At 38.8% G+C, this 11131-nt stretch overlaps 1 protein-coding gene across 1 annotated transcript in view; it reads left to right on the forward strand.

The window, feature by feature from the left end:
* Positions 1-11131, forward strand: part of C2CD6 (C2 calcium dependent domain containing 6) — a 222050-nt gene that overhangs the window by 48165 nt on the left and 162754 nt on the right. Inside the window, 2 exon segments of the mRNA XM_023510397.1 lie at positions 6831-6875; positions 7809-7877. Of these exon segments, the coding sequence (XP_023366165.1) occupies positions 6831-6875; positions 7809-7877 (114 nt within the window).

Raw genomic sequence — 11131 nt, forward strand, 5'->3', positions numbered from 1 at the left:
AGATCTGCAGTCATTCTAATACTCTTCCCCTTGTAGGTTATGGTTTTCTTGGGTCTAACTGCTTTCAGAATTTTCTCTTTCATATTAACTTTAGTGAAGTTAATTATGATGTGCCTGGGGGATGTCTTATTGGGGTTGAGTCATGCTGGGGTGCTGCAACTATCTGCTATCTGAATTTCAGAATCTCTTGGAATATCTGGAAAGTTCTCTTTCATAATTTCATGAAGAAGAGCCTCTGTGTTTTGTGAAGCAACTTCATCACCTTCAAGGATTTCTATAAGGCTAATATTAGTTTTCTTCGAATTATCTCAGAGCTCTCTGAGAGAAAGATCCATTTTTGCTTTCCATTTCTTTTCATCTTTGAGCTCTTGGGCTTGTTTAAAAGCTCTGTCTTCAATGCCAGAGATCCTTTCTTCTGCCTGTTCCACTCTGTTACAGAAGGATTCTACCGTATTTTTCAGATCTTTGAGGGCTATGAACTCTTGCCTCAATGTTTCAAAATCTTTGATCATTTTATCTTTGAAATTGTTGAATTCTTGAGACATCTTTTGAATAATTTCTTGAGACATCTTTTGAATAATTTCTTGAGATATCTTTTGAATAAGTTCTTGAATTTCTAGCTCTTTCCTTTCTTCCATTCTGTTAATCTTATTTGCTATCCAAATTCTGAACTCGATTTCTGACATCTCAGCTATCTGTTTATGGGTGGGATCTTCAGATGCATCTGCAACATCCTTCCTTGGGAGGGGGGTTTGATCTACTCTGGTTATTCATATTACTGGAGTTTTTCCGCTGATTCTGCCCCATGTTGGATTTACTCCATTTGGCTAAGTGAGCAGGTAAGAGGAAGTTGGGTTGGGGGCTGGGGGAGTAGTATTTTACTAGCCCTTTTGGGCAAAGGCTGGGACTGGTGTCTATACCTTTTCCCCTAGATCTTTGCCAAGGATATGTATAGTGCTACAGTCTGAGAGCCTGGGGGCCTGCTTGGTGTGGTGGGGCTGAGTGTCTCTATCTTGTTTTCAGCTAGTCTCCGTTCTACCTTAGAAAATCAATTACTCTGAGTTAAAGTCTCAGCTTTGGAGAAATATCAGCGATTAAGTCACCCTGCCTCTCACAGGCAATGGTTGGGAAAGGAAAAACCACACCTTCCCACAACCACACCCCCAGGGTACCGCTTTGGATAATTCTCAGGTGATTGGCCCAGTTCAAGAGATCTAAATCAAGTATCCTAGTCAGCATTAGTCTCAAGTGGGGGAGTTCAAAAGGTCTCTGGCAACTATATAGCAGGGGTCTTCTGGCAGCTCAGATATGACTCACTCTGGTGCTCCGTGGGGTCAGAAGTACCTACCCAGCAAATAAATTAATCTAGGAAGGTTGATGCCTCCTTCCCCACCTTGCACCTTTGTCACAACCAATCACTGGAGACCCTACAGGGCTGTGATCCAGTTGCCCAATAAGTGAGTATGGCAGGACTTTGTGTCTGCCATAGTCAATGCCACCTCCACTCAGTTACTGCTCTTTGTCCCCAGCCAGCAAAGGGAGCTGAAGCCTGTCTATCTCAGGCACTCAATGACAGCTGGAGAATGTTCCACCTGAAGTCAATTTAGGCCTGAGAAAATCCAGAAAGCACCAGAGATTCTCCCTCAACCACCAGTTAATTTGCCTAGTTCAAGAGATCCAAACCTATTGACCCGATCAGTACCCACTCTCTAGCTGGAAAGCTCACAAGGTCTCCAGCAACTAGATAGTAAGAATCTACTGGTAGCTCAAGTGCGGCTTACTCTGATGCTCTGAGGATTCAGAAAGGCCCATTCAGTAAACGATTTGGAGTAAGGAGGCTGATGTCTCTTTCCCCTCCTTGCTCTCCCTTCACCACCGGACTCTGGTAACCCCAGTCTCTGGTAACCCCACCGCCAGTCTCTGTTAACCCAGACTCTGTGGCCCAGTCCTGTTCGATAAGCAAGAGTGTGTCGGGGTTTTGTGCCTGCCAGAGTCCAAGTAAAGTCAATGCCTCCTCCACTTGGTGACCACTCTTTGTCACCAGCCAGCAGAGGGAGCTGAAGCCTATCTGCCTCAGGTACTCAATGGCAGCTGGAGAATATTCCACCTGGGCTCAATCTACACCTGGAATTTGTTTTCTTGAGGTTGTGGCTTGCCTCAGTGGAGAAGATGTGCATTTATCTATCTCTTCTCTCAGCTCAACTCTCCCCCTTCAGCTTTGTTGGGTTCTTTTTGGTGGTTATCTCTCCCCCTGAACTGGAGTTTATGTTGAAAACTACCTCCAGTCAGCCCTCATCCCCTGTTCCTCCATATTCTTATTAAACGTGAAAATTGGACTTAGGGAAAATAGCCAATCTGAGGATTTAGCAAAGTACAAAACACATTGAAACCAAGTGAACAAATAAACAGACAAAAATGCTACCAGACACAGAAGCACACAGATGCACAGACAATCAGAAACAAGTAAACAGACAAAAAACAAAACAAAACAAAAGACAAACAAAAATAAAAATAAAAAACAACCATAAAAATGGTAATCATAAAATGATCAAAAAACAAAACAAATAAACAAAAAAAAGAAAAACAAAAACAAGACTATTAGTCTGATGTAAGCACTCTCAGCAACCATAAGCAGAGGAGAGGAAGAGAGAAGAAAAAAAGGAAGAATAGTATTAGCAATAAAAAACAAACAAAAAAAAATAAAAAAGACGCAACAGTAATGCTTACAAAAAAAGGATAAAGGAAAAAAAGGGGGGCACCACCAAGAAAAATATTATTCTTATGAATATATACAAATATACCACTTTACATATGAGGTGGGGTTCAACTTTAGTGGGAATATGTTTATGTTGCAAAATGCTTTCTAGACAGCAGGTGGCACTGTGAGTGTTTCCCAGGCTAAAACAAAAAAAGAGAAACAACAACAACAAAAGGAATCTTTCCTGGCAGGTTGCAGAAATTCTCCCTACAACAGTTTCCGTAAAGTGTGGGGTGTCCTGAACCAGCTTCAGATGCAGGATGACTGGCTACAGGTGAGACTGAGCTCTCCACACTCCTGGAGAACTCAATCTCACCATGAAGAGGTGCTATGGAGACGCCATTTTTGAAGTTTTACAATATGTCTGGTTCCTGTCTCGCCGCCCAGCCTTGGCTGTCATTTTCCAGGTGGCACTCTTATCTGTCCTCCAAACTTGGCACAGGAGTCCAAGCTTCACCAGTTTTTTTTTTTGTTTTGTTTTTTTTTTTTTTGAGCTTCACTCAACTCCTAGTTTCCCCTCAAATTGGAAATTGTTATGTTCCATGGGAAAAGGACAAGTGGCTGGTTGCTGCTTGTGCCAGCCACTTTAGCACCACAGCACAGAGTTTTCAGTCCATTTCTGTGAGGGAGAAGCTAGTTACCTCTGATTCCTGAGGATTTAGTGCCACGCACAAAAGACTTTCCAGAGTCTGTAGGAAAGGGGTTGATTGCCCCTGTTGCTCGCCGCTTCAGTTCAGCACCACAAAGACTTCTAAAATTACAAAAGGAATCTGCTCCTAAGCGGAATCCTTTCCCCTCAAATTTCTGTCCGGTTGCCTGGACCCCTGATGCTCCAAACCAGGTCCAAATGGCTCCCCTTTCTGGTGGCCAAATTCTGCTCAGGAGTCCATGCCTCACCACACTCTCTGCAAAACACCCAAACTCCCCATGAATTGGGTATAGAAGTCCTACGTGAGGGAGGGATTGGTTTCTGCCATCTCAGGCTGCTGGCCGCCAATCACTGGCCACCGGCCACAGCTGACACCACTTCAGCTGTGGCACTGAGTTTTTTCTGGCAGATACCACAGTTCTGGGTTACACTTGCAATCCAGCAATTCACCTCTTTGCTGCACACCCTGTGTTCCTTGTCTGTGCCAGCACTCCATGCAGGGAAAGATCCAGCCCCACACCCTGACTCTCACCTGAAACCATGAGGAGAGTTGACCCAGCAATGCATCCCCTCTGCCATCTTGCTCTGCCTCTACTGTGTGTAGTGGTTTTAATATCTCATTGTGTTTTGAATTTGAATTTCCCTAATAGCTCAGAATGTTGATCATCTTTTCATGAGGGCCTTTAATTTACTGACCATTACACTAAAATGTTTACCTAAGTACAGTAAGATATGTAGGCTACTGCACAGACTTTACAACAACTGGATAGTAAACAGTCAAATAAGTACATATTATCTAGGATAATTCTTGAAAACAAATTTATACTGATCCATGTATCAGGGTTTCCAAAGCTTGAGCTGTATCATTTACTATTTGGACCACATGCAGGGATTGATCATAGATCACTTCTTTTGGTTCTGGAACAAGTAGGCATAGCAGAAATTCTCGTACACACTGATAGCACCTAGTGGTCTGGATGAATTGGAACACCTTAGGACCAGACTCAAACTACAGGTAGTGTTTGAAAGCACAAGAAGGCATCTGATTGCAAACAATTATCCCACCAAATATATGTTGAGAGGACACAAATGTGTTATGATTACCAACAGCTAGTATTAGCAGCAAGTATTAGCTACTTATTGAATATTATTGGCCTGATTATGGAGGACAAAGACCTTGAGTTGAATTAAACAAATCACATAATGGGTTGTGTATAGCTTTATGAAAATATAATTGATTTCTAGCTTCTATCATTAATCCCTCATTCCGTCCTATGCACTATACATCTTGGGTTCTTTCAAACCTTTGGGAGAAATCAGAAACATCAGCAAATTGTTAAGGCCTTGGGTCCAAGTACAACATATATGTATGAGTATATTGGAGTTTTTAATGTTCTTGTATTGATAATATAAGGGAATGTGATTATTAAGTAGGGGCTGAAGTATAGTATCATTTGTGTTTAGTAGTATGGCTGTATGATTCTTACCAGAGGAGCCTAAGATAAGGTGATAAATTCAACATTTAGAGAGATTTATAGCCATTGTAATTGTTTGGGAAAGGCAATAGGAAATTCAGAGGTATGAGAGACTATTAGAGTAATGCCTCCAAAGAATCACACTATGTCCATACCTTTGGAAAATTCTACTGCCTCTTCTCCCCATCTCTACCCTAAGCTTAGCGATGAAGTTTGCCTTAGGTAGAGAGAGCCAAATAGCTCATTGCTGCACATTGAAACTCACTGGAGGAACTAAATGAAGGCCTAGAACTCAGTGGATTTAGAAGAGATGCACATTCAATCTGAGCATTTTAGTTGGCTCTAATGAAAAGACTCAGTTGGGCAGATCTTAGTAGGACTTCTAGAAAGAACTCAAAGACATCTACGTGGTTGAAAGTTTAATTGTATGTGAGGGACATTAATCAAAGTTTAATTATACGTGAGGGACAATAATCAAACCTATTGATTTTTTCAAACAAAACAAAGGTAGTTTATAAAAGAGTAGAAATAAAAGGCAGTCTTGGAAAAGTGAGGTACTTACTCCCTTTTTGAGAACAGAGCAGCTATCAAGAGTAAGAAGCTAAAAAAAAAAAAAAAAAAAAGAGTAAGAAGCTATTGTGAGCAGATTGACAGTATCATTAAGGAAATTAATTTCAGTTATTTGTGGATTTTCTGAGAAATCTTATGATTTTGTGTGAGGAATATATATAATATGTTAATTCTGTTTGATGGCTGCCGTTATACCACACCCTAAGTTATTTATCTCATTATAATGCCTCACCAGGAACTAAGAGAAGGGGGTTAAATAGGTCCTTGTGGAGTGCTATGTTTGGGGAATGCAGAGGATGTGTGAATTAGGTGCCAGAGTTTTCACTAAATGAGGATGAGTGACTGGAATGTCTGAAAGACAATAAAACCATTAGATAGCATAAGTCTTAAAATAGGAAAACTTTTTATACCTACATGAAATAATATGATCTGGAAGTAACAGAGGGCAGAGTGGAGGATGCTACTCCACTTCTTGACCTTGAGGTAGTTAGGCTTTTGGAGAAGGATCACCTTCACTTGAGGGATCTATAAGGGAAGCTGTATCCTGAATTGGTGAGCCAGGTTTTAGGGAAAGCAGAGAAGTGGAAGAATGTTTGTTAATCATGGGATTGGGAGTAGTGGAAAATACTGGGAAGAAAGGAAACCATTGGATGTTGGATTAGTGGAATAACTCATAAAACAGAAGAGATGACCACAGATGGTGACCAAGGATATCAAAGATCCTACTTTAAAGGATCTTAACAGTCCCTGCAGGATAAGAGAGGTACTCAGTCCTATCAGGAATCAGCTTATCATGTTATGATTAACTAACCCTTCCAAATGAACACGGGGCTGGGCCCAGTATTTCACACCTGTAATTACCTAAGCTCAAGACCAGCGTGAGCAAAAGTGAGACACCCTTCCCCCTCACATCTCTACCAAAAATAGAAAAGCTAGCTGGGTGTGATGGCAGGTGCCTGTAGTCCCAGCTACTCAGGAGGCTGAGGCAAGAGGATTGCTCAGCCAAAGAGTTTGAGGTTACCATGAGCTATGATACCAATGTACTCTACCCAGGGTGACAAGAGTGACAGAATGGAAAAAAAAAAAAAAAGAACATGGGTTTAGCAGTTCCTCTATGACTTTTAAAAAGGGAGCTGTAACTAGCAGGAACATGTTTGTTTAAAACATAAATGTAAATATTAACATTTATTTCTGTTACTTGAACTTTTAATTTTCTTCCTCTGAACATTCCTTATATGTTTGTATTTTAGCGATTAGATTCATATGCACATTTGAAAAATTATTACCTGATCTTTTTACTATAATATGGTTTAAATAATATACAGGTAAGCACATGAGTTATTCTGTATTTAAGAATTTTATTGTTACTTTTTTCTAGAAAGGGTGCTTTACTGAAGAATTTCACATATTGAATAAAAATGCAGTAAGAACTTTACTGAAACTTCTTAAGTCTTGTGTACACTTAATATCTTCTAACAGTTCCTGTAACTTTAATATTGTTTGTAGCCTACATCATTTTATTCTTTTTGTTACCCTGTCAGTCACTGTTGGAATTAGAAAAGTATTAAAAAGAAAGTACAGTATTTACTCACAAAAATCTTCACCCTCACCTTTTTGTTTTTAAGCTACAAACTTACTGCTTAATGGTGATAAAGAAAATTAGAAAATTTGGGATGAGAAGTAAAATGCCTCTCTGGATGCTTCTTTGACTGCATTGCCTTGGGAGCCTCACTTGCTAAATTGAAAAAGTATTATTTTTTCTCCTTGGGGAGTTTCTAAAGATTGTTTACAGTTCTTATTTTAATTTCTTTTCAAAAACTTAAAATTATTAGTGTGGTTTATTGACCTTCTATTCAGAGAGACTTTTCCTGCCAGTGGCCAAAACAGGGACAAGAAATGTAAAAAACAGAATGATGTACATTCAAAGTCATTACCTCTCACACATAAGCAACCTGTGGTTCAGAGAAGTAAAATTACTTTTCTAAGACAAAATTTTATGTGAAAATGGGAGTGGAGGTGAGAGGAATGTGAGTAAATAATTGTAAAAATATATACATGTAAAAGAATATATATGTATATATGTCCATATCTCAGTGTAATTTTATTAACAATTGTAAGTTGATATTTTCCATATTTTAATCTATAATATTACTTAACCTAGAAGGTTTTAACATTTCAGGAACTCAGTAGATTCTTCTATGGGAGTTCCTTGTTAAACTCTTCTATTTAAAATCAGGAGATTCATACTTTGGCATTTCTGACTACAGATTTGTGAAGTAAAAATATCACTTGTTAATATTTCTCCACTAAAATGTCATTCAGATCAAACAATAAAACAAATTTGTCACATGTTTAGTATATTTGCAGGTTGGAGATGGAGTTTACATTCTCCTATGGAAACTTTGGTTATGGATTTTCACATCAGGTTAGTCCCTCTTTTTAGAAAGTATTCCATTAGCTCTTTAGTCAGATTATCCTCTTCTGAGCATCTGTTTTTTCCAATTTGATAAATTCTTTAAAGTAAATATTTTAAAAAGAATACTAGTCCACCTCCTGACCTTGATGTATGCAGGCTTTCCTTTAGCCTAAAGAAAATGAGGCATTATGTTGCTGCCCAGCCAGGTTCATCTGCTTGCTGCCAAGAGAAAGCCAATATCCAGAGACAGAACGAGTTAATTCCATATAGTGCTAAGTGAGGAGATGGGAGAAATTTCTCAAATCTGCCCCCCTGAGAATTGGCAGGGGTGTCAAGATTTTTAAAGACTGTTTGGTGGACAAAAGATTGGACAATCAGGGTCTGCTGATTGGCTGGTTTCAGGGCAGAACCATTAGTTCTTTGGTATGGGCTGCAATGTAGGTGGGTCACTTAATGAAATGCAGAAGTTTGGATAGAGGTTCCAAGACCTATTGAGTCAGTTCCTTGGTATGGGTGGGCTGGTCACTGGAATGGAGGACCTGGAAGACAGCTCAAAAACTACTCCAGGGTAAAGAAGAAAACAGAGTCCAGCAGTGACTATTATCAAGCAAAGGAGGGTGCAATGGCTGATTATTCTCATTATTTTATTTAAGCCTGCTCCTTCCCAGAGTTCTGGGGCCCTTACTCTAGTTCTAACCTTGCACTTCTTCATCAATTTGTAAGAGTGGTTTGTTTATTTATACATTTTTAAATATAATCTTTTATTCAAAATGTCCTTTTTTTTTATTAAATCATAGCTGTGTACATTAATGAAGTCATGGGGTACAATGTGCTGGTTTTATATACAATTTGAAATATTTTCATCAAACTGGCTAACATAGCCTTCATGGCATTTTCTTAGTTATTGTGTTAAGACATTTATATTCTACATTTAGTAAGTTTCACATGTACCCTTGCAAGATGCACCGTAGGTGTGGTCCCACCAATTACCCTCCCTCCAACCTCCTCCCATGCCCCTCCCCTCCCTTTCCCTTTTCCCCATATTCTTGGGCTGTAATTGGGTTATAGCTTTCATATGAAAGCTATAAATTAGTTTCATAGTAGGGCTGAGTACATTGGATCCTTTTTCTTCTATTCTTGAGATGCTTTGCTAAGAAGACTATGTTACAGCTCCATCCGTGTAAACATGAAAGAGGTAAAGTCTCCATCTTTCCTTAAGGCTGCATAATATTCCATGGTATACATATACCATAATTTATAGATCCATTCGTGGATCAATGGGCACTTGGGCTTCTTCCATGACCTAGCAATTATGAATTGGGCTGCAGTAAACATTCTGGTACAAATATCTTTGTTATAGTGAGATTTTTGGTCTCCTGGATATATACCTAGTAGAGGAATTGTAGGATCGAATAGCAGGTCTATTTTTAGTTCTCTGAGTGTTCTCTAAACATCTTTACAAAAGGAACGAATTAATTTGCATTCCCACCAGCAGTGTAGAAGTGTTCCCTTTTCTCCACATCCACGCTCATATCTCTGGTTTTGGGATTTTGTGATATGGGCCCATCTTACTGGAGTTAGGTGATATCTCAAAGTAGTTTTGATTTGCATTTCTCTGATGATTAAGCATGATGAGCATTTTTTCATATGTCTATAGGCTGTGCTCCTGCCTTCTTTAGAGAAGTTTCTCTTCAAGTCCCTTGCCTACCCGGAGATGGGATCACTTGTTCTTTTCTTGCTAATACGGTTGAGTTTTCTGTGAATTCTGTTTATTAAACCTTTGTTGGAGACGTAACCTACAAATGTCTTCTCCTATTCTGAGGGCTGTCTATTTGCTTTCCTTACTGTGTTCTTGGCTGTGTAGAAGCTTTTTAGTTTGATCAGGTCCCAGTAGTGTATTTTTGAAGCTGCTTCAATTGCCTGGGGGGTCCTCCTCATAAAATTTTCACCCAGGCTGGATTCTTCAAGTGTTTTCCCTACACTTTCTTCTAGTATTTTTATGGTTTCATGTCTTAAGTTTAAATCTTTAATCCAGTGAGAGTCTATCTTACTTAATGGTGAAAGGTGTGGGTCCAGTTTCAGTCTTCTACAGGTCACCAGCCAGTTTGCCCAGCACCATTTGTTAAATAGGGAGTCTTTTCCCCACTGAATATTTTTAATTGGCTTGTAAAAGATCAAACAGTAAGTAGCTAGGTTCACCTCTTGGTTCTCTATTCTGTTCCATACATCTACCTCTGTTTTTGTGACAGTACCATGCTGTTTTAATCACTATTGATTTATAGTATAGTCTGAGGTCTGGTAGCATGATTCCTCCTGCTTTGTTTTTATTTCTGAATAATATCTTGGCTATTTGAGGTTTTTTCTGATTCCATATAAAATGAAGTATTATTTTTTTTGAGATCTTTAAAGTATGACAATAGAGCTTTAATAGGGATTGCATTAAAATTGTATATTGCTTTGTGTAGTATGGACATTTTCACAATGTTGATTCTTCCCAGCCATGAGCATGGTATGTTTTTCCATTTGTTAACATCTTCAGCTATTTCTTTTCTTAATAGTTCTCTTTATAGAGATCTTTCACATCCTTTGTTAGGTAAACTCCCAAATGTTTCCTCTTCTTTGGTATTACTAGAAATGGAATAGAGTTTTTGACTATTTTTTCAGCTTGGCTATTGTTGGTATATATAAAGACTACCAATTTATGAGTGTTGATTTTGCAACCTGAGATGATGCTATATTCCTTGATCACTTCTAAGAGTTTTGTAGTAGAATCCCTGGTGTCTTCCAGATATACAATCATATCATCTGCAAGGAGTGAAAGTTTGATCTCTTCTGACCCTATATGGATACCCTTGATTGCCTTTTCGTCCCTAATTGCGACAGCTAAAACTTCCATTACAATGTTAAAGAGCAGTGGAGACAATGGGCAACCTTGCCTGATTCCTGATCTGAGTGGAAATGATTTCAATTTAACTCCATTCAATACGATATTGGCTGTGGGCTTGCAGTAGATGGCCTCTATCAGCTTAAGAAATGTCCTTTCTATACCTATTTTCTTAAGTGTTCTGAACATTAAGGGATGCTAGATATAATCAAAAGCTTTTTCTGCATCAATTGAGAGAATCATATGGTCTTTGTTTTTTAATTTGTTTATGTGATGAATTATATTTATAGATTTATGTATATTGAACCATCCTTGAGACCCTGGGATAAAACCCACTTGGTCATGGTGTATAATTTGTTTGATGTGTTGCTTGATTCTG

Source organism: Otolemur garnettii, unplaced genomic scaffold (genome assembly GCF_000181295.1).
Source record: "Otolemur garnettii isolate 467f Iridium unplaced genomic scaffold, OtoGar3 scaffold00013, whole genome shotgun sequence".
In the NCBI taxonomy this organism is placed as follows: domain Eukaryota; kingdom Metazoa; phylum Chordata; class Mammalia; order Primates; family Galagidae; genus Otolemur; species Otolemur garnettii.